Genomic DNA, 25176 nt, shown 5'->3' on the forward strand with positions numbered 1-25176 from the left:
AATGGCTTTGTGGAAGCTGATCTTGAGTGTGGAACTATGACCCTGCAGAACACCCCGCAGCTCCGTGATAAGGCTGGAGAAGCTAACTTGGATTCTGAGGAACGGGAAGAACTGTTGGAGTTGTTAAATAGTTTTGGTGACCTGTTTGATGGCCACCTTGGTCGCACTTCTCTGGCAGAACATGTCATTGTAACTGGGGATGCAAAGCCTGTTAACTTGCCACCATACCGCACCTCACCAGCTAAAAAGCAGATCATAGAAGAGCAAGTGAAAAAAATGCTACAGGATAACTTCATCGAACCTGCATCAGGACCATGGGCAGCCCCCGTGGTCATTGTGAACAAACCCCCCCGCGAACCACGGTTCTGTGTTGACTTCTGTGGTCTGAATCAGCTGACCGTGAAGGATTCTTACCCACTCCCACGAGTGGATGAATCACTGGACTTTCTGTCGAGAGGGAAGTTTCTCACAACACTAGACCTCGCTCGAGGTTACTGGCAGGTCCCCATTGCTGAAGAAGCTAAACCAAAGACTGCTTTTATCACGCACTGTGGCCTGTTTCAGTTCAGAGTCCTTCCTTTCGGCCTGTGTAACGCCCCTGCGACTTTTCAGCGGCTTATGAACAATGTTCTAGCTGGCCTGATTTATAAGTCCTGCGCGGTGTATCTAGATGACATTGTTGTCGCATCACCGACCTTTGAGCAACACCTGCTTGACTTAAAAGAGGTCCTTGGTAGGTTTCAGTCTGCTGGCCTCTCTTTAAAGCTGAGCAAATGCCAATTCTGCCTTTCAGAACTCACCTTCCTTGGTTATCGGGTTACGCCGGCTGGCATTCATCCTGACCCTGACAAGGTGAGAGCTGTGACTGACTTCAGAGTGCCGACCACAACAAAGCAGGTTCGACAGTTCCTTGGCCTGACTGGCAACTATCGCCGCTTTGTGCAGGACTATGCCCGCCATGCAGAGCCACTCTTCGCCCTCACTAAAAAGGACGTGCAGTTTCACTGGGATGACAAGTGCCAGGCAGCTGTGGACTTTCTGAAACATTCAATAACCTCAGCGCCGGTCCTCAGGTTCCCAGATTTTTCGCGTCCATTCTTCATTCACACTGCTGCATGCGATGCTGGTCTTGGGGCAGCATTAATGCAAAAAGATGAGGATGGCAAAGACGTTGCTGTAGCATTTGCTAGCCGGGCTATGCACAAATCGGAAAAGCCCTACTCAACTCCAGAGAAGGAGTGTCTGGTCGTGATCTGGGCCTTGGAACATTTCCGACCCTATGTCGAAGGCTTGCACGTAACCATTTACACCGACCACGGCAGCCTCAAGTGGTTGATGTCTCGACCGAATCCCTCTGGCAGGCTTGCTCGGTGGTCTCTGCGCCTTCAAGACTTTGACTTCAGCATCATCCACAAACCTGGAGAACGTAATAAGGTGCCCGATGCCCTTTCCCGTAATCCTCTACCAGATGTGGATGCCCCCATTGATCTTCTCCCTCCCTATGCCGTGATTGGGAGCATGGACCTTCGTGCTCTACCTTCTGTAATTGTTTCGGACCGCCCGCATGTTCGTCAGCTGCAGCTTGAGGACCCAGTCACAGGCCCGTTGCTCAATCAACTGGAAACTGACCAACAAACGGGGGAGAATAATCAAGATCTGGAACAGTACGTTGTCCATGACAGTCTCCTCTATTTCCTCGACCCAAAGACAAAGTGTGGTCTCCACCCACTCAAGCAGCTTAAACTGTTTGCTCCTACTGCCCTCCGTGGTTATCTGCTCAAATATTACCACGATCATCCCACAGCTGGACACCTGGGCATTGCAAAAACGCTGGCACGCTTGCGTCTCAGATTCTTCTGGCCACACATGAACTCTGACGTGAAAAAGTATGTGGTCTCATGTTGTTCGTGTCAAACCACTAAGCCGAGTCAAAGAAAAACAGCAGGCCTTATGGTCCCTATCCAGCCACAAAGACCATGGGAGTACGCAGGGGTGGACTATGTTGGCCCACTGCCCCGCACACAAAGGGGGAATGCTTATATCCTTGTTTTTGTGGACTATTTCTCAAAATGGGTCGAGGTGAGTGCTGTGAGAGAAGCCACTGCTCAAGTTGCTGCGAACAAGTTCATTACTGACATTTTTGCCCGACATGGTTCTCCCTCCCACCTTATTTCTGATAGGGGAACGCCTTTCGTCAGTGAACTCTTTGAGCATGTTTTGTTGACTCTTGGGACTGAACACAGACTAACAACTGCATACCATCCTCAAACGAATGCAACTGAGCGTGTAAATCGCACTTTGAAAATGGCCATTCGAGCCTATGTTGGGGATAAACACACCTCTTGGGACAAGTATCTTCCCCAGATCTGTTTTGCACTGCGCACTGCACCTCACGAGAGCACAGGCTTGAGCCCGTCCATGATGCTGTATGGGCGAGAGTTGGACACGCCCTTGGACCTTGTCACTCAACCCTCCTGGGAGGGACTGAGCAACCCGGAAACGCCCCACTCAGATAACCTGAGAGCTTTGCTTCGGGATGCTCATGAACATGCTCGCTTGGTGCTCGGAGAGAGTCATGAAAGGCAAAAGCGCTACTATGATCTGAGACGTCGCACGGTTTCTTATGAAGTTGGGGACCTTGTCAGGGTAAAGTCACACCCAAAATCAGATGCATCGTCCAACTTTTCTGCTAAGTTGGCCCCGCTTTACACGGGTCCCTACCGCATCTCCAAGGGGATGTCGGATGTGAATTACTCTCTCACCACAGTGGACACTGGGGAGAGAGTGGGAGTTTTTCATGTTGCGAACATGCAACCATTCCATACCTGGGACTCAGCTTTGTCTAGCCAGCGTGCGAAGCTAAATGCTACAGCAGCTTTGGATCTCAGTGTCCCGGACAGCAGTTTGCCTCCTGCTCTTTCAGTCCTGCTCTTTCGGGCCGCATTGACTGTGACGCGGTTGACGCAACTCCCGCGGTCTTTAGCAATGCCCCTGCTGAGACTGGCTTTGACTGTGCTGACGCTGCCCCGCTTGTCGTGGACCAGAACTCTTTCCAAGAGACTGCTGACGTTGCTCTGGAGACAGAGGTTAACAGTTCACCTCCTGCTGCCGATGGGTGTGCTGTTAGAGGTTCTTATGACCTCAGACCAAGACGAGTTCCTAGGGTCACCGCTGACTGGTCGGTCAATAGGTGGACCAACCCTTTTCATACTGACAGATTTAACATAAAGTGACCTTGTTTGCTTTCTGATGTGTTTCATGTGGTCTACTGTTGTCACAGGACCGTTGTTTGAGTTTTCTACGATTCATGTTGGCACTGTTTTCATGTTGTGGTGATATGTTCATGCTTACTGTTGTAATTTTTGGGAAAATGGTGGAAACGCAATGTAACAATAAGAGGGAATTTCATTCTGTCATTGTCCTGGCTGTCCTAAGCTTATTTTCTTTCTTTGACATTTATTTGAATGGGCATTCACCATGTGGGACACTGTCATGTATGCCAGTTTGTCAATTTTGGACTGTACATTCCATTCCCCTATTTTGGTTTTGACGTCTTATCCTGCTGACCATGTATGGAGGCTGGTTAAGTTTGAACTGTACCTTTGCTGTGTTCGGCTGGGGACAGCCTTTGTTTAACCGGGGGGGAATATGTAACAGCCGTTATGGTGTGGTGTCCCTTTAAGACACCCAAGTCGAGGGTTGATGGTGTCATCAGTGTGTGCCACTGCTCTCTCGCTCTCTCTCTCTGTGATTATGAGGACACGTGCCTTCACGCTCGTGCTTAACGAGGGACGGACTTATGTTTTCTTTTCGAGACCCTTTTTTTGTTTTGTTTGCAGCGCTTGGGTTGTATGAACGCTGGGCATTTTGTTGTTGAGCCACAGCCGTTCAGCCGGGCTTTTATACGGTTGCTGAAGAATGCGTATTAAAGAACCACCGTGGATTACTGATACCAGTGTGGGTGTGTATCCTTCCGCCTAGCCTGCTAGGTGTTTTGCCGCCTCTTCTCAACCACACAACACAACCCAACGTTACACCCTCTTCCCTTGATCACTGTTTATATGTACATATCTCACATGGTGTACATAAATTCTCCTTCGATTGCACAGGTATGAGTCCTGCAATTGAGTCCTGCCTAACCCAACGTGATATGAGCAATGTTTATTTCAACACTGGCCCCACCTTTCCAGATATCCCACCTACTGTTCCCCAGTAGGAGTAAGAGCTATTAATATTTAGATCCATACCCTGATACTGGTAACAGACTGATACTAGCAGTACAGGATCAACCCTTTGGTTAATTTTTCAAGTTTTTTGTGAAAAGCACCGATATCGGTGCAGAACCTCACTTAAACAAAGGCTGTATTTAGCTAGCCCCTTATTCCCCAGAGCAAACAGCCCACATATTCGATTTGGTAGATTTTTACACAACCTGCCCTCTCCGATGCAAACCCTGAGGGATTTGTGTCAACACATAGGCTCAAACCAGGGAATATTCACTTGTTAGACAAAGGTTGGACCACTACACAACAGGCATACATAAAAAAAAGTGCTGTTTGGGCAGGTTAAACTTGTTTGAGTTTACCCCTTTCTCATTGATATTTATGTATTTTAGAAAATCTTAATGCAGTTTTATTCTGTGAAGCATCTAATTTAGCTCTGAAAGATGCTTTAGAAATAAAATTGTCTTGCCACCTCTGCCACAGTGAAATGCATGGTCCCCATGTGCCACCCCCCAAAACATCTGGAAAAACAAACAAACAAGTATTGTAGGAATAATAATAAGGCAGAGAAATACTGTCGGTAATAACTGCAATATGTTCTCTGCTTTCATCTGTCAGCTCTGAGATGAAATAAAGGCAGTGTGGGAGAGCCTGATGCTCTTGTCTCTGTTATTTATGCAGTTTAAGTTTAAGGAACTCAAAATAAGAGGGTAAAGTTAGCAGGACCTGCAGATTTAAAGGTACATAAAATATTAAGGATCTGTTTCCAGAACTTTATGAACAACTTCAGTGAAGTTCTCACTGCAGATACATTAAACGTCTGAGGCTCCAGTTCATGAACTTGAATATGCCAACACACAGGTTTTATAATACTGCTATAAAGCTGCTGTTACTAAGAAGGACCTGACCTAACTAGTTGGAGGTCTTTCTTCAAGTTCAGTGTTGTTTGTTTAACCAACTGCAATGCTCTTCAGACCCTGGCCTGTAACAGCTTGTATTAACTGTGTGCATTCTGCACAAATCAGGAACAAAACACACAGAGAAGGCTGACAAAATAGAACCAGTACTTACCCAAGAATGAGAAAGTTATCAGCAAAACATCAAAATCAGACAGACCAAGCTCAATGGAGCACAACGTTTTTTAGATTAAAGAGAAAATCCTCATGTTCAGGCTTCTGCACTTAATGTGGACCTTTTCACTCATACTGCAACAGAAAAAGGGCAAAACCACCACCCACTTATGTGTGACCACAGAAGTCTCATATGAGCCTCAACTGAGCTTTGGTGTGGATTCCTGCTGAAGGCATAGCTGTGCATTGTAAGCAGGGTGTGTTCACAAGAGGTGGGATGATCCCCTGGGTAGGAGACCACCCTGACAGTCCCAGATGGTGCAGTCCCCATAGACTCCCATGTTAAAATTTCCAATGCTACAAGTTTAATATCATGTTTACCACCTGATATAAAAAAACAAACGAACAAAAAAATGGTTTTGGTCTCCAGCATAGTCTGTGTTTCCCCACCATTATTAACTAGACTCTATGATTCTTTACAGGTGACATCCAAGGCAAAGAGGAAAAGAAATATTCAGATGGTTTTGTAATTTTCAAGATATTGTGCAAATGGAAGAAATCAGTCCTACATATGTGATTAATATGTGCGCTGAAGGACGTATCCTGGTCAAAAATGACACCAACGTTCCTCACAGCAAGCATCTGACACCATGTTTCTGAGATTTTCAGGGTTGAGTCCAATTAACTCAGTTTTATCTGAATTTAGAAGCTGAACTTTAGAGGTCATCCTGTTTTTTATGTCTGTAAGACATTTCTGCCGTTTAAGTAATTGGGGTATTCATCTAGTTTCAGAGTCGACTGCTAGAGGCCAGAAGAAGGTCATTAGTAACCTTCGCTAAAGCCGCCTCAATGCTCGGATTGCTGTATTACAAATCCTGACTGAAACACTTCACATAAACTGTTAACTATCAGTCAGCTGTTTGACAACTGCTCTTTAAAGGATTTCTGACATGAAAAGGCTAGAAATCTAAAAGTTTAATTATCACTATTTCAAAAGCCTGTGGTATGTAATGAAGATAGATGGACGATGGACCCAACAAAAAGCTTTGTTGCATGAATTCCCCCCAAAAAACAAAAGTCTGGCATGCAGAGGTAGGAAGTAGGGAAAAAAGAGAACACACAGCATGAAGTTTTAACTCTAAAGGAATTCATGAAGTCATCACAAGTTAAAGGAATCCTTGGCTCAGTAGAGCTCCGATTCTTTGTCAGCCTGACTATAGACCTGAAAAGAAATGTGTTCGTTTTAAACTAGCAGATTCATCCTGCTGTGACCAGGTAACTGTAGGAGGAATAAATCAATATGTTCATCAGTTATTAATTAATTTTTCAATTCAATTTGATTTTATTTATATAGCGCCAAATCACAACGAGTCACCTCAAGGTGCTTTATATTGTAAGGTAGACGCTACAATAATACATACCAATTAATAATATAAAGTTTACTAACGGGACATAGAAAAAGAGAAATGTGATAAGTCATTCACTCTTTGCAGAGATGGGCAATAACGTGCTACAGGTAACGCGCCACTGTAATCTGATTACTTTTTTCAAGTAACAAGTAAAGTAAGGGATAACTGTTGCAAAAAAGTAATTAGATTAAGCACGCTGCATTACTGCATTACTAAACTGTGATTTTGTTTTTGAGAGTGTCTCATGACAATGACGTAAGCGCGTGCGACTTTCGTGGTAACAGCTGTGTGCAGATCAAAAATGGATAATATATCGAGTGTGGGCGAGAGTATGACTGTGCAGCGTTTAAAGCGTGGAAGTGAAAGTGACAGCGTCCGCTGTGGGAAGAAAACTTCTTTTTACAGAGAAAAAAAACACCGCCTGAGCAAGTACCTCGCACAAGAATGTGAAATTCGCAGAGAAACCCCTGGATCCCCCCACTGACATCACCGCCGAGGCACCGGGCAAACCCCCACTCCTGCTAAACAGGTGAAAATAGATTTAAGAGCGACAGGACTTAGTCCCCTTGAGACTTTGATTTTATTTATTTTCTGCTGTGTTTTATATGCATCTATTTTTTAAAGTGAGTGTAAACACAAAACAATATTTAAATTGCATATGCTGGAATATGCAGAAAATAGGTTTAAATGTTAAACAAATTTCTTCAAGGCAAAGACTGTTGCATATAATTTAGTTTTTGCTTGATGCAATGTGCATTAAGTTAAAAGATTACAACTAATAAAGCAAGTTTTAAAAAGAGACTTTTTTCATTTGATTCAATTTTAGATGATGGTTGAATGTGGTGTGTTGTATAAAGCACTTTGAGTACTCCAGGAGAGTAGAAAAGCACTATATAAGAATCAGTCCATTTACCAATCAGTCCAAAGGGGAGAAAATGCACAGCCCCCCAGTCTAAAATTCAGATGAGGTTCAAATGACACTTAAGGTGCCACTCAAGTTTTAGTGGGTGGTGCTTTGGTGTTCTTCTGTTGCTGCATGAACAGAAAGGTCCACAGATCCAGCACAGAGACAGACAAAGAGAGAACAGACAGAATACAAATTGAGGACAAAGACTCATCTGCTCCCTGTAAACCTTAGAAGTGCTCTGATCTCTTTTCCTTGAATCTCTGCTTCCACAGGTGAGTAGTTGGAGAGTTTGTCTGTTTTTTAGTTGTCGTAACTCCAGGTCGTCACTCCTGTGGAATGAAGTAAAAAGTTACAGTTAGTTAAACAATGCTGGTTTAAATTGTACCAGTCAGAGAACTGATCAATACTTATGAGATCTTTTGGAATTATAGTACTTTTTGTTTTATTGTTAACAATGAAATGATCATGTTTGCAAATCAGTTGCAATTTGGTAAAATATGTTTATTCATAACACAGGCTCATATAACTTTTAAAAAGTTATGAATTTTGCATGGTGTATTGCATCTACATGTCCAATGTCTCGTTTCCTCACTGGATTTTGTGCAAAGTGGATCTCTATAAACACTTAATAAACACTTAGTAAACAAAATTAACTATAATTTTATTATTAATACTCACAAATATTGAATTGCTAAAAAAAAAAAAGGTCATATTTTGTATTTAATGTTACTGATCCAAAGTGTGCACGCCAATAGGACACAGTTAAAATCCAACAGCCTAATATCAAAAAATACAGATATCAAAACCAGCAGTGGGGTCCACCAAGCTCCAGCGTGGCCCACAGGTGAGCTCTGCTGAATGTGAAGGCCACAACATGTCACCTGTCACACTCATCAAACTGTTAAATGAGTCAGTTGACCTGTGGAAGAAGAGCTCTCTCTCATTCAGGACGACTTTGCACTGAGCTGCTGTGACTCATTGCTTTAGGCAATAAGTCCATGAAATGTGAGCTGATGTTTCATCTGCTGATGCAGTAGTGAAGCAGTGCTGGGTGTGTGCGCTGGTACTCTCTGGTCCTGTTCCACCCTCCTGCTTCCTGATGGAGCAGCTGTGTGGAGTGACACAGCTGACTCCACTTAACAGTGAACACTCAGATCAAGAACACAATGATCAATAATTCAGGCCAAGAATTAAACTTCATTCTCTTAAAGCATCAGGCTGCTCATTTTTTCAGCTTTGTGTGGTTGAGAGATGTCATGATATCAGAATTTACTACAGCTGTTGTGGCAAAAAAATCACTTCAATGATATTTCTTCATTGAAAATCCATATTTAGGGTCCCCATTTCAGTCAAATTAATGAACTTTGAGTTTGTTTTGTCACTTTTTAGGTAAATTACTTATGATCAAAAGATAGGTTTGGGCAGAGAGAGAGTCTGTAACTATAATTGTGTCAGAGGATGCAAAAAGAACACATATCAGTATGATTCAATTCAATTCAATTTTATTTATATAGCGCCAAATCACAACAACAGTTGCCTCAAGGCGCTTTATATTGTACAGTAGATCGCACAATAATAGATACAGAGAAAGACCCAACAATCATATGACCCCCTATGAGCAAGAACTTTGGCGACAGTGGGAAGGAAAAACTCCCTTTTAACAGAAAGAAACCTCCGGCAGAACCAGGCTCAGGGAGGGGCGACCATCTGCTGCGACCGGTTGGGGTGAGAGAAGGAAGACAGGATAAATGCTGTGGAAGAGAGACAGAGGTTAAGAACAGATATGATTCAATGCAGAGAGGTCTATTAACACATAGTGAGCGAGAAAGGTGACTGGAAAGGAAAAACTCAATGCATCATGGGAATCCCCGGCAGCCTACGTCTATTGCAGCATAACTAAGGGAGGATTCAGGGTCACCTGATCCAGCCCAAACTATACAGGGAGTGCAGAATTTTTAGGCAAATGAGTATTTTGTCCACATCATCCTCTTCATGCATGTTGTCTTACTCCAAGCTGTATAGGCTCGAAAGCCTACTACCAATTAAGCATATTAGATGATGTGCATCTCTGTAATGAGAAGGGGTGTGGTCTAATGACATCAACACCCTGTATCAGGTGTGCATAATTATTAGGCAACGTCCTTTCCTTTGGCAAAATGGGTCAAAAGAAGGACTTGACAGGCTCAGAAATAGTGAGATATCTTGCAGAGGGATGCAGCAGTCTCAAAATTGCAAAGCTTCTGAAGCGTGATCATCGAACAATCAAGCGTTTCATTCAAAATAGTCAACAGGGTCGCAAGAAGCGTGTGGAAAAACCAAGGCACAAAATAACTGCCCATGAACTGAGAAAAGTCAAGCGTGCAGCTGCCAAGATGCCACTTGCCACCAGTTTGGCCATATTTCAGAGCTGCAACATCACTGGAGTGCCCAAAAGCACAAGGTGTGCAATACTCAGAGACATGGCCAAGGTAAGAAAGGCTGAAAGACGACCACCACTGAACAAGACACACAAGCTGAAACGTCAAGACTGGGCCAAGAAATATCTCAAGACTGGTTTTTCTAAGGTTTTATGGACTGATGAAATGAGAGTGAGTCTTGATGGGCCAGATGGATGGGCCCGTGGCTGGATTGGTAAAGGGCAGAGAGCTCCAGTCCGACTCAGACGCCAGCAAGGTGGAGGTGGAGTACTGGTTTGGGCTGGTATCATCAAAGATGAGCTTGTGGGGCCTTTTCGGGTTGAGGATGGAGTCAAGCTCAACTCCCAGTCCTACTGCCAGTTTCTGGAAGACACCTTCTTCAAGCAGTGGTACAGGAAGAAGTCTGCATCCTTCAAGAAAAACATGATTTGATTCAGGACAATGCTCCATCACACGCGTCCAAGTACTCCACAGCGTGGCTGGCAAGAAAGGGTATAAAAGAAGAAAAACTAATGACATGGCCTCCTTGTTCACCTGATCTGAACCCCATTGAGAACCTGTGGTCCATCATCAAATGTGAGATTTACAAGGAGGGAAAGCAGTACACCTCTCTGAACAGTGTCTGGGAGGCTGTGGTTGCTGCTGCAGGCAATGTTGATGGTGAACAGATCAAAACACTGACAGAATCCATGGATGGCAGGCTTTTGAGTGTCCTTGCAAAGAAAGGTGGCTATATTGGTCGCTGATTTGTTTTTGTTTTGTGTTTGAATGTCAGAAATGTATATTTGTGAATGTGGAGATGTTATATTGGTTTCACTGGTAAAAATAAATAATTGAAATGGGTATATATTTGTTTTTTGTTAAGTTGCCTAATAATTATGCACAGTAATAGTCACCTGCACACACAGATATCCCCCTAAAATAGCTAAAACTAAAAACAAACTAAAAACTACTTCCACAAACATTCAGCTTTGATATTAATGAGTTTTTTGGGTTCATTGAGAACATGGTTGTTGTTCAATAATAACATTATTCCTCAAAAATACAACTTGCCTAATAATTCTGCACTCCCTGTATGCTCTAGCAAAAAGGAAAGTTTTAAGCCTAATCTTAAAAGTAGAGATAGTGTCTGTCTCCTGAATCCAAACCAGAAGTTGGTTCCACAGAAGAGGGGCCTGAAAACTGAAGGCTCTCCCTCCCATTCTACTTTTAAATACTCTAGGAACAACAAGTAGGCCTGCAGAGCGAGAGTGAAGTGCTCTAATAGGGTGATATGGTACTACAAGGTCATTAACATAAGATGAGGCCTGATTATTTAAGACCTTGTATGTGAGGAGCAGGATTTTGAATTCAATTCTGGATTTAACAGGAAGCCAATGAAGGGAAGCCAATACAGGAGAAATCTGCTCTCTCTTTCTAGTCCCTGTCAGGACTCTTGCTGCAGCATTTTGCTTTAACTGAAGGCTTTTCAGTGAGTTTTTTGGACATCCTGATAATAAATATTATAGTAGTCCAGTCTGGAAGTAATAAATGCATGAACTAGTTTTTCAGCGTCACTAAGAGACAGGATATTTCTAACTTTAGAGATGTTGTGCACATGGAAAAAAGCAGTCCTACATATTTGTTTAGTATGTGCATTGAAGGACATGTCCTGGTCAAAAATGACTCCAAGGTTCCTCACAGCATTACTGGAGGCCAAGGTAATGCCATCCAGAGTAAGAATCTGGTTAGATACCATATTTCTAAGATTTTCAGGGCCGAGTACAATAACCTCAGTTTGATGTGTTATTAGCTTTAATAACACATCATTTTTAAGTGTCTGTGTTTATTAGTGGTATATCTAGTGTACAAAGGTGAACAGCAGCCAGCAGTTCACCTCATGAACTTTTCATGAGGTGAACTTTCATTCAGTCCTGACACACAGGAAAAACTGATCATGTGACACTAAACCAATTTTTTAAAAATCAGATCAGATCCCAGTGAAGCTCCGCCTCTCAGTGTGGTTAAACACTGAGTATCATCAGAGAGACGCCTGCCTGGACATGGATCCACTGCTGCTGCTGGTGGTGCTGCTGTGGAGCTCAGGTAGGACTGGCCTACACATCTGCATCACCCAAACGCACAGTTCATATCAAAGGAATTTGTATTCACTTCAGAGCCCCTTATTCAGCAGCATCACATGGGTTCATGTTCAGTAATATGTCAGATAAAGTGTGTTTATCAGAATGAAAAAATTGTAGCACACACTGCTGTCTCATGCTAAGCAGTCAACCTCATTCAGGAAAGGGAAGAGGCTTCCTGCTCGCACTGTATACAGCTGGAATGCAGTTTGCTCTGTCCACAGCTGAGTGTGACTGATATTTCTTGTCTAACTTTCTCCTCAGGAGTCCAGGCTGAAGAAAAACATGACTCAACAGGTAATCATCCTAAAAAGAAGTAAACAGCCACAGAAGCAAAATAAGCAGGGCAGTTTGACTTCATCCTTTTGAAAATTAAATTCACGTCTGTACTGATGATTTTCTGCCATCTATTCAGAGTTTGCCAGGCTGGTGAGAGGAGCCAGTCGCTGTGCAGGAACACTTGAGATAAAACATCTGGGAGAGTGGAGACCCATAGACATGTCTGACTGGACATTAAAGACATCAGCTATATTCTGCGAACATCTGGACTGTGGCTCTGCTGTTTCTGTAGAAGAGAGAAAAGAGTCTGCGGGCAGATCTGTGTGGATGATCAATTCTGACTGTGCTCAGTCTGGAGCTGCTCTGGGAGAGTGTGTAATATCAGGATCCTCCTCCTCTATAGTGGATTTCACTTGCTCAGGTGAGTCAATGATTGGTAGTAATGTACCTGATTTACACACACACACTAGATAGACTAGCAGCAGACTGCCCAGAAGCCATGAAGAACAGAGCTTCAGAGTTCCTCTGAGCTAACTACCAGCCAGCCCAGGAGAACTCCTCTTTTAGCTTAATGAAACTTGTTGGTTAGCTTCATAAAAAGACACCAAAGAACACCTGGACACAAATCTGAGACACAAATTCTGTCCAACCAGAGTTCATCAGTATCTCCACACACAGACAACCTCCTTCACTCTGGGCACTTCCTTAATGTAGTGATCCAGTTAGATTTTTTTTAGATTTAGATTAAGATTTTTGGGAGTTTGTTCTCAAATTATTTATTTTGAATTATTAATCTTTTCATAGAAATGCAAAAGATGGAAATTGTTGAAATTATTGCTGAGAAGGAAGGAACATAATAGAGACATCTGCAGGTCGTAATGATGTGGCGTCATTTTGAACATCTTCAAAAATCAGTGAGAGCTGCTCCAGTGTTAAATGTAAATGTCATCACATTCCCACCATCATAGCTACTGTATACTGCCCCCCCAAACCTAACCCTGTCTTCCTCAGTGACTTTGCTAATCTACTAACCCATCTTTCATCTCTCTCCCCAAATGTGATCTTGGTGGGAGATTTCAATATTCACATGGACAATAATGACCTTCTGCTCACCAGAGACCTTTCTTCCTGTTTGGAAGGCTCTGAATTTAAACAATTTATTGACTTTCCCACTCACTCTAAAGGCCACACCCTGGACTTGGTCTGCTGTTCTGGTCTTACTCCCTCGAATCTTTCTGCTACTGAAATCCCCATAAATGACCACTTCCTCCTTTCATTTAACCTCACTCTCTGCTGCTCTTCTACCAAGCCAACCCGTCTCATCTCGTTCCGCAACATCAAGAACATTGATATGGACATTCTCACTACCAGTTTGGACAATGTTCAGATTCCGGACTTCTATTCTACTCCTGATGATTTGTTGTTATCTTATAATAATTGTCTACGCACTGTCCTTGATTCAAATCTGCATATTGACTGTGAATCCACTGTTTGTTAATTTTATCATGTGCTTTTGTTTTATTGTTCTTATCTTGCCATTGTTTTACTATGTGTCTTCTTATTGTAAAGTGTCCTTGGGTGACTTGAAAGGCGCTCGTAAATAAAATTTATTATTATTATTATTATGCTAAAAAGTGTCCAGTGTGTGATGTTATAAAGATGTGTTCTGTTGTTAATGATGAAGTCATGTTGAGTTGTGCTGAGGTTGAATCAGTGAATAGTTGTTTGCTGCCATCTTTTTCTTGTGTGTCTGCTGTCTCTGATCTCTCTGTTTGATCTTCTCTGATGTCTCCAGACTCTGTCAGGCTGCTGAATGGTTCCAGTCTGTGTTCAGGCAGACTGGAGGTGAAGTCTGACCAGAGCTGGTCCTCAGTGTGTGAAACCGACTTTGACCAGCAGGATGCAGAGGTGGTCTGTAGGGAGCTCGGCTGTGGGCCTCCTTTGGTCCTCCAGGGGGCGCTCTATGGAGAAGTGGAGGCTCCAGCGTGGAGCAAAGAGTTCCAGTGTGGAGGCCATGAGTCTGCTCTCCTGGACTGTAGAAGCTCAGGCTCAGCTAGAAACAGCTGCTCAGCTGGCAAAGCTGTTGGACTCACCTGCTCAGGTAGAAGAGGAGCTGCAGCTTTGATGTGGTTCAAACTCACTTTATTCTTTTACTGATGACTCTCTGCTTTCTTTTAGAGCCTTTCAGGCTGGTGGGAGGAGCCAATCACTGTAAAGGTACAGTGGAGGTGAAACAAGGAGGGTGGAGATCAGTAGGTTCCTCAGACTGGTCCCTGAAGGAGGCAGCTGCTGTTTGCCAACACTTGGACTGTGGATCTGCTGTTTCTGTAGGCCAGAGGAAGGTGGTCTCACTCAAATCTATGTGGAGAATCACTCCTGACTGTGTTCATTCTGGATCTGCTGTGAGAGAGTGTGCAAGACTGAATCTCTTTTTCTATATTCAGCATCTCACCTGCCAAAGTAAGCCCAGTTAAAAAAATAAGTTCAGAGCACAAAAGTGCTTACAGAATAATAAGTTGAACTATTTAGTAAAGAGAAATAAGTGATACACACCTGAAATAGTATTTGCTTACTAAGTGAGGAGCTCGTACAAAGAGTTATTTACAGTCTCTAGTCGGGGCAGGATTTGGGTGACAGATTTACAACTCTGATTTTAACTTAGGTGCTGTAGCAAATTTTAAAGAAGTCATCCCTTAACTGTCATTTTTTACGATGTCATGTGACAATAAAATGCAGAGTAGTTACCTAAACTCTACTCCAGCAGACGTTGGTTGTATAGTTAATACTGTTACATCCTTACTGTGTATGACGCCTAATTACATTTCACTCATTTTAAGACCTTCGTTTGGCCTGAAAAATAGTTTTTGTTGTAGGTTTGGTTTTTTTAGACTCTTGCCAGGCTCAGAGTCAGAGCTTTGTTGAGCCAAACTTAACTTTCAGTAAGTTAACTTTTTGTTTTGCATTTTTTGAGGATGAATTCTTTGCATAAACAAAACCGGTGTGTATATTTGTTACAATCATGCTCGCAATCATAAGACAACTTTTACTTTGAAGATGAACATTCTCCATCTCATGTTTGTGCTGATTTTTTTATTACTTTTACTACAATACAGACAGTAGCTCCAAAAAATTGGTGTATTTCATACAAACTATGCATGACTACTAAAATCTGTGGGTAACCAGTGCAATCACCACCTCCAGCAACCACATTCCAGTCACTTAGGAAATACACATTTTTCCCAATGGTGCAGAGTTTGTGAGGTGGTGGTCAACTGGTCTCTAGTCCTGTTTGACTGAGTTTATGTCTATCGTGTACTGTCTTGAGTTTTACGTCCTTTGTGTGATTGTCTTGATTAATTTGAGACGTGTTTCCTTACTCTGCTGTTTCTGTGATTCATAATTTTCCCTCACCTTGTATGACTAGTCCTGTCACTGTTTTGGTACTTTGTCAGAGTGCTAATTGTGCTTACATATGAAGGCAGGTAGCGAAGTCCAGCAAAGGTATGTGAAAGAGAATATTCTAAATAATCCAGTAAGGTTGTAAAAATGGAAAAACAAAGAATAAACACAAGACATTACAGGAAGGCTTAACAGCAAAAAGTAAAAGACAATCTGGCAAGGTTTTTTTCCCCTTATAGTATGCTGTTTTTGTTCACCTTTTCAAAGAACACAAAGTCCTCCTTTTTAAAAAAGTATTTAATATTATTTCTCCAGACTCTGTCAGGCTGCTGAATGGTTCCAGTCTGTGTTCAGGCAGACTGGAGGTGAAGTCTAACCAGAGCTGGTCCTCAGTGTGTGAAGCTGACTTTGACCAGCAGGATGCAGAGGTGGTCTGTAGGGAGCTCGGCTGTGGGCCTCCTTCAGTCCTCCAGGGGGCGCTCTATGGAGAAGTGGAGGCTCCAGTGTGGAGCAAAGAGTTCCAGTGTGGAGGCCATGAGTCTGCTCTCCTGGACTGTAGAAGCTCAGGCTCAGCTAGAAACAGCTGCTCAGCTGGCAAAGCTGTTGGACTCACCTGCTCAGGTAGAAGAGGAGCTGCAGCTTTGATGTGGGTCAAACTCACTTTATTCTTTTACTGATGACTCTCTGCTTTCTGTTAGAGCCTGATCGTATCAGGTTGGTGGGAGGAGACAGTCACTGTGCAGGTATACTGGAATTGAAATATTTGGGGGACTGGAAACCAGTTTTTATCCGTCATTGGAACCTGAAGGCAGCAGCTGTTGTTTGTGAACATCTGGGCTGTGGTTCTGCTGTTTCTGCCCAATCTGAAGACTCTACAGAAAAAAATGTGTGGTTAATCAGACCTGACTGTGTCAAACCTGGATCCGCTTTGTGGGAATGTGCAAAATCAGGTTATTCATCCAATGTCCTGAAAGTAACCTGCTCAGGTAAGAACAACAGTGACACATTCTCTGAGCTGATCATTGTTGTATTGAACATTCAATTAGAAGTAAGAGTAATTATACAAACATAACTTTAATTTTTAAGCCAATAGGAAACTTGAGTAAAAATATCAAGGCATGAGTTTAATTTATCTCCTTTGAATGTAACTAACAATTTATCAACCACATAGGATTCCCAATGTTAAAGAGCTGATATTAACAACTGATGATAGTAATAATAGTGACAATACCCCTCTATGGATTGCCACATTACCATTGTTGAATGGTAGGGGTGTCCCAGTGATATATTCCTGGGCTTTTGATAGAGTCTCCAAAGACAGATTGGTCCTGATTGAGGTGTCAGATAAAGAGTGATTCACAAAAGCCCTGTGGAGAACTGGATCAGGTCAAGGGACAGGTCTACTTTTATATTAAATTCACTTGTTGGCCTGTGTAAAGCACTCTCTGGTCTGTTTTTTCACATGTTCATGTCTCTGAAAGCAGACTGATAAAATGACTCATGGTGAATTTGATAATATGTGAGCTGATAGCAAATTCCTCAAAAACCGGTCTGAGATTTTGTTCTGTCCTCTGCTGAGCTCCAATCAATGTTTTGCCTTAAATATGTGGGTTTTTTCTTCTTTGGTTTCCTACTCAGGACTCCAGGCTGAAGAAAAACACAATGCTACATGTAAAAGGATGAAATCAGAGAGAATAAAGAATGAAAGTTCAATTAATCTGTTCAGAAGTAAATTCACTTCTTTACTGATGACTCTCTGCTTTCTGTTCAGAGCCGGATGATGTCAGGTTGGTGGGAGGAGCTAATCTCTGTGCAGGTATGGTGGAGGTGAAACACTTCGGAGAGTGGAGACCAGTGGAAGAATCTGACTGGACACTGAAGGCAGCAGCTGTTGTGTGTGAACATCTGGATTGTGGCTCTGCTGTTTCAGTAGAACAGAGACAGAAGTCACTGACATTGGTGTGGCAGCTCAAACCTGATTGTGTTCAGTCTGGATCTGCTCTTAGGGATTGTGTCTCTTCAAGTTTGTCTTTTTTTGTCCTAGATCTCACCTGTTCAGGTAAGCCAATCAGGCAAAAATATTTATGACATCATGTATGGCACAGTAACAGCTTGCACACAGCAGCTAAAGTGAGTTGTACCCTTGTCTCCAGACTATGCTTCCATTTACAGAAGGTATGTCAGTGAGATTTGCGATATCCTCAAAGTATTCCTAAGTGCCAACTCCTCACTCTTTAGATTGTATACAGAAAAGTGGCATGCTCTCCTTAGATGGACCCAACTCTCCAGGATCTTTTTCAGCCTGACCAAAATTTTTGTTCCTTTAACCACACCTAGGTTTTTGATTCTTTAGTCACTAAATCTACCCTTAGCTTGCCCCAGTGATTCTCCCAGCTCCCCTTGGGCACCAAAGCTAACCAATCAATAGGACTCCTTCTTCCGTTCATTTTACATCTGATTATCACAGTCTTTTCAGGAGTGACTGCTGCATCTGTCACTGAAGACCTTACAACCATAGATAATCTGCCTCAGCAATGGAAGTGAATTGGCCTACTTTTCCATCCTGTCTCTCTAAAATCATTAGAACATTTTTTTAAATAGAAGATTTTTATATAGGTTGTATGTGTAGAGCAATAATTGTTGAGTATCAGAAGAGCACAACAAAGAACTGCAGCTGTTTTGCCATCATTTGTAAAACATCAGAAATCAGTGAGAGCCTGTCCACTGTATAAAATGTAAATGTGATACTAACATGTCTCCTGTTAGAAAGATGAGTTCTGTTGTTAATGATGAAGTCATGTTACAGTTGTGCTGAGTTTGAATCAGTGAATAGTTGTTTGCTGCCATCTTTTTCTTGTGTGTCTGCTGTCTCTGATCTCTCTGTTTGATCTTCTCTGATGTCTCCAGACTCTGTCAGGCTGCTGAATGGTTCCAGTCTGTGTTCAGGCAGACTGGAGGTGAAGTCTAACCAGAGCTGGTCCTCAGTGTGTGAAGCTGACTTTGACCAGCAGGATGCAGAGGTGGTCTGTAGGGAGCTCGGCTGTGGGCCTCCTTCGGTCCTCCAGGGGGCGCTCTATGGAGAAGTGGAGGCTCCAGTGTGGAGCAAAGAGTACCAGTGTGGAGGCCATGAGTCTGCTCTCCTGGACTGTAGAAGCTCAGGCTCAGCTAGAAACAGCTGCTCACCTGGCAAAGCTGTTGGACTCACCTGCTCAGGTAGAAGAGGAGCTGCAGCTTTTTGTGGTTCAAACTCACTTTATTCTTTTACTGATGACTCTCTGCTTTCTGTTAGAGTCTGTCAGGTTGATGGGAGGAGTCAGTCCCTGTGCAGGTATACTGGAAGTGAAACTGGGAGATTGGAAACCAGTCTTTGTCCCCAACTGGAGCCTGAAGGAGGCAGCTGTTATCTGTGAACATCTGGGCTGTGGTTCTGCTGTTTCTTTGAGAATGATAACAAAGTCCTTAGCCAGACTTCCAACAAGGATCAAACCTGAGTGTGTCCAGTCTTTCTGTGCTGTAAGGGAGTGTGTAACATCAGTTTATTCTCTCAACATCCTCGATTTCACCTGCTCAGGTAGGTCATCTATAACATCCAGTGTTCCCTCTGTCACACTGACAGTTAGTGGTTATTTTTGGTAAAACCCTTGATAGACTTTACCTGGCAGGACACACCTGGGAAAGCTGTGTACTCACTGTTTTTAACCCATTATTTGAATACAGGATGGATGTGACCTCACCTCAGAGCAGACACTCCACAAAGGTTAAAGATGAGTTTATTGCATCAAAACGACCCAGAATGCTTCATGGTAAACTTGAGTAATTTTTACAGGGATTATGTTCAGTCCCTTACACAGGATTACTTTGCAAGGATTTACAGATAAGTCGTTAATCCATATATTCTTTCATCTAATTTCGATTTGGGGTAAAAACCTGAAGATAAATTCAGTCGTGCTCCTAAGGCTGAAGAGAAAACTTTCCATACCTGTGATGTAAATTGATGGCCACATTCAAAGACTATATTCATTAGGATGCCATGAATGATACCAAGAAAAACATGTCACCCCCCCTACCTGGGTGATATGTAAATCTTGTCACATGCCACAGTGTATCAGAGAAGTAAATGGACATGTTCTGTTTATTTTCTCTATGTTCATGTTTCCTGATTTATTGTGTTAGTCATCTGTCTCCATGCATTGCGTTTAGTTCTACTTCTTGTGTGTTATTAGTCAGATTTGGTTGTAGCTGTGTTCTGACCTGTCTCTTATCATCATCATCACTCCTGTGTATTTAAGTCCTTAGTTTTCTCCTTTTCTGTCTTGTCATCATCGATTTGTGTGTTTCTGGTTCAGTTCAGTCATTCAGTCAGTCTCTATCCTGTTCTGTTCATCCTGTCTCCACAATAAAGACCATCCTTCACCAGCTTGCGAGTGAAGGTCCTCTCTTCCTTCTCTCCACACACCACAATTTGACACTTTGTGGTGATGCCACTTCCCGTCTTCAAGGAAAGCTGGGATCTGGAGTTCTCACCTACTCTTCTTTTCTGCAGGCAGTTGTCTGTCTTGATAGGCAGAGAAACCAATGTTTCAAATGTTTCTGTGTCATCACTTGATGCTACCTCATTCTTCACTTGATCATCTAAACTGTGCAAAACAAACCTCATGATGTGTCTTCAGCACAATCATCAGTGCTCCACTGGCCTTGTCTCAAACTTAGCAACCTATCAGAAGTGTCATCGGGGATAAGGGAATGATCAAACACTAGGGGACGATTCTTCCTCAAAGTTAGAATAATTACACTCCTTATTCAGTAATTGGGTTTGGTGACCGGATGACAATGTAGTAGAAACCTTTGACTCTTCCCTAACTCACCAGAGTGGGCTTCCAGATGTGGAAGGTTGAACTAGGTATACGGGTGGTGAATCAGATGCCAAAGCTGGAGGGCAGGGAGACGCTGTCTGAAGTGGACAGATTGTTCTGATGAGTTTGAGATTTTCAAAAGACTCATAATTTTCTTACTTTCCATATGAATTTCATAAGGATGTCAATCAATTAAAGTAAGAATAAAGTGTTTGGGTGTTAAATATATAACTGTAACTCTAACTTAAACACAAGTTGGGTTCTGTTCTAATAGTTGTTTTGCTGAGTATTTTTGAGTCTTCGTTTGACAATGAAGCCCTCAGTATGTGATGAAGTCAGTCTGATCTATGCACTATCACGTCTCCTCAGGCCAGCAGGAGGCAGAGCTCGAGCAGACGGGAAAACACTGAGCTGGTTTACTCCATTCTCAGTGTTTGTGTACATGAAGGAGAGATGGCTGAAGTGAAAGGAACTAAAGGAGCAGAAGAGGACCTCATCTTACATCCACATGAATTTCCCATCATAGACAGCTTAAGATCAGCTCAGTCAAACTCAGTTTTCTACCAAAGACACAAATCTGTAAACATACCTGACTAACACATTCATTACAAATGAGACCATTAGTATGTGAATCAAAGAATTGTCACTGAAAAATATCCAGAAGTTTCATGTATAAGTTGATTTTGTAAATTGAGCTAAAAATAATGCACAGCTGAAGTAACCGTGGAACGTGGATCATTTATACAGCCATGACTGTCATCATGTTTATAAGTGCTTTGGCTGATTTTAGTAGCTTACAAACACAAAGGAAGCATTAACTTCTATAACAGCTTTACGTTTAACTTTTACAGTTTTAAGTGTGATTTTCATGAATGAAGCTCAGCCAAGCCATCACAGGCCAAGACTGCTTATTTTTCCATAGTTTTTTGAGTACAACATGAACCAGACTTCACAAATAATTAGAAATAAACATACAAGGCAAAATATCCATCCTTCATTTTTTTCCACATATCCACTCTTGAGTTGTTCATGAGGCCAATGTCACTCAGTGTGTACAGAACCAACGAGATAGGTCCAAAGACCGAACCTCGGGGGAACTGCAGGAGAGGATCCAAAATTAGCAGCAAAAAAGGAAAAACTGCTGTGAATGAGAAGAGAACCACTCCTAAGATGATCCAAAGAGGCCAACATGATTTTTCAGTCAGGATACCGTCATCAACTGTGTCAAAGGCAGCAAGACACGGCAGTACAGAATACTCACCTGGATCTGCATCAAGGTTCTTACAGGTTCTAAAGAACATCACTTATAACCATCATTTCACTAAGCTTATACTTCAGAGGTGTTCAGTTATAATTTAAGGAGAAAATTTCCTCGGACAAAGGTCCAGAATATTATAATTCAGTCAATATATTTTAAAATAGCCTGACTGCTGTGTGTTGATAAAAAGCATAGAAGAAGATGCCAGTGGGTGAATTATGTCCTTTCAGAAAGACAGCTACTGTGATGAAATCTACTCTCCACAGACAAAACTAGACTAAAGCTCTCGCTTTATAAACCCTTTGTGTTAACCGTGGAAGTGACACAGTAAAATTATTATATGTAGAAAGGATACTGACTGATTTTATTTTGAGGTTTATCTTGAAATATTTTGTTATTTCACCTACATCAGAGATATCAAACTCATTTCACATCGTGGGGTCCATACAGGGCACTTCGATCATTTAATAATATATTTAAATATGTAAGCAGCTCAATTTTCTGACACGATAAAGAAACACTTCTATACTAAATGAGAGACATATTTCAGCGTCTGACTCTGCATCCTGCAGCACTGAGCTGACACTGTCTGCAAACCTGTGGAAATATAAAGACTCACTCACTGCTGTTCAACACTTAAACATCAAATCAATTTTCGCCTTCATCCTTTTTCTTTATATTCCCATTTCATTTTACAGAGTTTCACCAGAAGAATTTTAACAGTGTGACCACTATAAAAAAAAAACCCTACTCATAGGAAAACAAAGGGAGTTGGTGTGGGTGGTGTTCCTGGATTGTAGGACAGAAGTTAACAATGTTATCTCAAAGTTCCTCAGAACAAATTCTCAGGAAAATAACTTGGCACTGTTTAAATAACAACTTATAACCATTAGCATGTGATCAGTTTTAAATCTCCTGTGTGATGAAAGCCTCAGCTTCATGGGAACAAATATTATCATTTTATTCGATGTTATTCTGACCTGTAGTTAGACACTGCATCTTGTAATGCTAATAGTATTCAAACAAAACTCAGATTTGTCTGAGGTTAAAACATTTATTGAATTTAAATGTAATTTTCTTACAATATCTTTCTCTAATAATCTGACAAAAACAGCATCTGGTCTCCACTCCACATGTTTCTTACACACTGCATGTTGTTCAGGGTCCTGCTGAGTCAGCAGGTAGTACTACTTCCTTTACACGTTACTGTCATCATCTGAACTCGCTCATTTCAGGCTGTGGAAGCTGCCAGGACACACTGCTTCTTAATGTTTCACTGTGAGACACTAAGGAAGCTCTTTGGTTTGTTCTATGTAGCAGTGCCTTATATCAAAGATAAAAACATAAAAAAAAAACTATGTTCACAGAAATAACATACAGGGTAATTCACACACACACACACACACACACACACACACACACACACACACACACACACACACACACACACACACACACACACACACACAGCATGGTCAGATTAAGTTGTTTTTACAGACAATAGCAATGAGCCAGAACCACACAACAAAAAAGTAATGAATAAAAGACATTTCCACAACAAGTTGTTTGTCTTTGAAAGTTCTCAGTCATCCAGGTCATCATAGTCTAAGTAGCTTGGAAAGAAAAGCGTCTGGACTTAGGTTGTTTGAAGACAGAAGAGCTACCTCGTCAGGCCAGGACTCTGCAGTATATTTACACCTACAGGCCAGTGGACAGTCTTTCAATGATGAGGATGTACACATCTTGGACAGGGAGGAACGCTGGTTTAAGCGCGGAGTCAAGGAGGCCATTTACGTGAAAAGGGAAAGACCATCTCTGAATCAAGGAGGGGGCCTAAGGGTACATCTTTCACCATCTTACAATGCTGTGATTGCAGCCATTCCCCAACTCTCTGTGAATGTTACTCGTGGCCATTGATCAGAGGTTGTTTATCATTGGTCATGAGAATTTGCATAATTAAGATTAAGGAACTGACCTCCCAGCCCATTGTTCCGTCACTGGGCTGGTTTCAGTCATTATGCAAATGTACTGTTTATAAGATTGGGGAAACCTGCAGTCAGGTGAGACTGAAGAAGTCACTTGGATGAGTGACGAAACGTTTCTCCCTCAAAATGCTACGTCCAGATGAACAGAATCAACTTTTGAAGAGTTGCTTGAAGACGTTTCACCTCGCATCTGAGAAGCTTCTTCAGTTCTAGGGTTAAATGGTGGAGAGTCACAGATTTAAGCCCTATGGGAGTGTACCCAAGACGGACATGGACCCCCTAATGATCCTCTACCTAATCATATGAGCCAGCGTGTGAAAACGAGTGTAGGTCACAACCAGCCAAGGTTTTGGGTGAGCTCATTGTGAAACCCAACCCCACCCTATCATGTGATTTCCTGAGGTCAGATGGCCCATGATGTGAGTGGGCGTTACAGTTTTTTACAGACGCTAGGACACATTTCTCAATACTTAGGTCACGTTTGCAAAACTCCTCACACGTTGAGCACAACAGAAGTCTATGTGGGCTAAACTGAGGACCAGTTATCATTGTTTTGGCACAAAATGCATTCAATGACTACATCTCTCAAATTTCATGAATTATCTTCTCACTCAGACACAACAACTGCCAAAAATCTTTGTACGTACAGGACATTTTGCATGTGCTTACACACTGTTTTCAAAACTGTTAAACTTATGATCAAAACAATAACACAATGCAAAACTTAAAAAGACAGCAAAATTCAACAACAATATTTTAGTGAAACATATTTTAAACTAAAAATGCAGTTTAATCAGCCACAGCTTATTCTCATTGTAGATGAACATCTACACAGGTGTTACTCCTTCAATTTTTCAACTCCTTCAATTCTGGCAGCCAGACGATTCTTTCCTAGGTGTATTGCCCTAGATGACATAAGATGTGATGTGGATGAGAACCTGTGGCCAAATGGAGAAGACCGAGTAGATTAGCATTACTATTGTATGTGTATCAGTGGATGGTGTGTATACAAATTCTTGTATTTTGGGATTACAAAGTGTAATCAAATGGAAAAGTCCCTTTTTTTAAACTTGTTTTATCAGTTTTAATCTTTTAACTTTATGCATCAAGCAAAAATTTAATTATATGCAACATTCTCTGACTGGAAGAAATTAGTTTAACATTTAAACCTATTTTCTGCACATTCCAGCACATGAAATAAAATATTTTTTGTGTTTACACTCACTCTTTCAAATAGATGCAAGTAAAACACAGCA

General features: G+C 42.0%; 2 protein-coding genes across 3 annotated transcripts in view; one reads left to right on the forward strand and one right to left on the reverse strand.

The window, feature by feature from the left end:
* The window catches only part of LOC101470943 (scavenger receptor cysteine-rich type 1 protein M130), a 254258-nt gene that overhangs the window by 19799 nt on the left and 209283 nt on the right, over positions 1–25176 (reverse strand). The gene's annotated exons all lie outside the window — the stretch shown is intronic.
* LOC101475587 (scavenger receptor cysteine-rich type 1 protein M130) lies at positions 7777–21654 on the forward strand. 2 transcript variants are annotated; one of them, XM_076886234.1, is made up of 12 exons: positions 7777–7881; positions 11995–12111; positions 12411–12443; positions 12562–12846; positions 14221–14526; positions 14604–14885; positions 16140–16445; positions 16523–16810; positions 17596–17883; positions 18732–19037; positions 19114–19395; positions 21047–21654. In XM_076886234.1, exons 2-12 carry the CDS (start codon positions 12069–12071, stop codon positions 21085–21087), a joined length of 2460 nt encoding a protein of 819 aa, XP_076742349.1. In that variant the 5' UTR covers positions 7777–7881; positions 11995–12068; the 3' UTR covers positions 21088–21654. The 2 variants fall into 2 exon arrangements, with proteins under 2 accessions (XP_076742349.1, XP_024659067.2); XM_024803299.2 differs by lacking the exon at positions 7777–7881 and having other exon boundaries at positions 12024–12111; positions 12564–12846.

The sequence above is a fragment of the Maylandia zebra genome, linkage group LG7 (assembly GCF_041146795.1).
Source record: "Maylandia zebra isolate NMK-2024a linkage group LG7, Mzebra_GT3a, whole genome shotgun sequence".
NCBI lineage: Eukaryota > Metazoa > Chordata > Actinopteri > Cichliformes > Cichlidae > Maylandia > Maylandia zebra.

Bases quoted from the DNA above. Each gene is read 5' to 3' on its own strand.
- LOC101475587 (XM_076886234.1), top strand. From the start codon at position 12,069: ATGGATCCACTGCTGCTGCTGGTGGTGCTGCTGTGGAGCTCAG. The intron at 12,847-14,220 runs GTGAGTCAATGA...TGATGTCTCCAG, and splicing joins AGTGGATTTCACTTGCTCAG to ACTCTGTCAGGCTGCTGAAT. The intron at 17,884-18,731 runs GTAAGCCAATCA...TGATGTCTCCAG, and splicing joins CCTAGATCTCACCTGTTCAG to ACTCTGTCAGGCTGCTGAAT.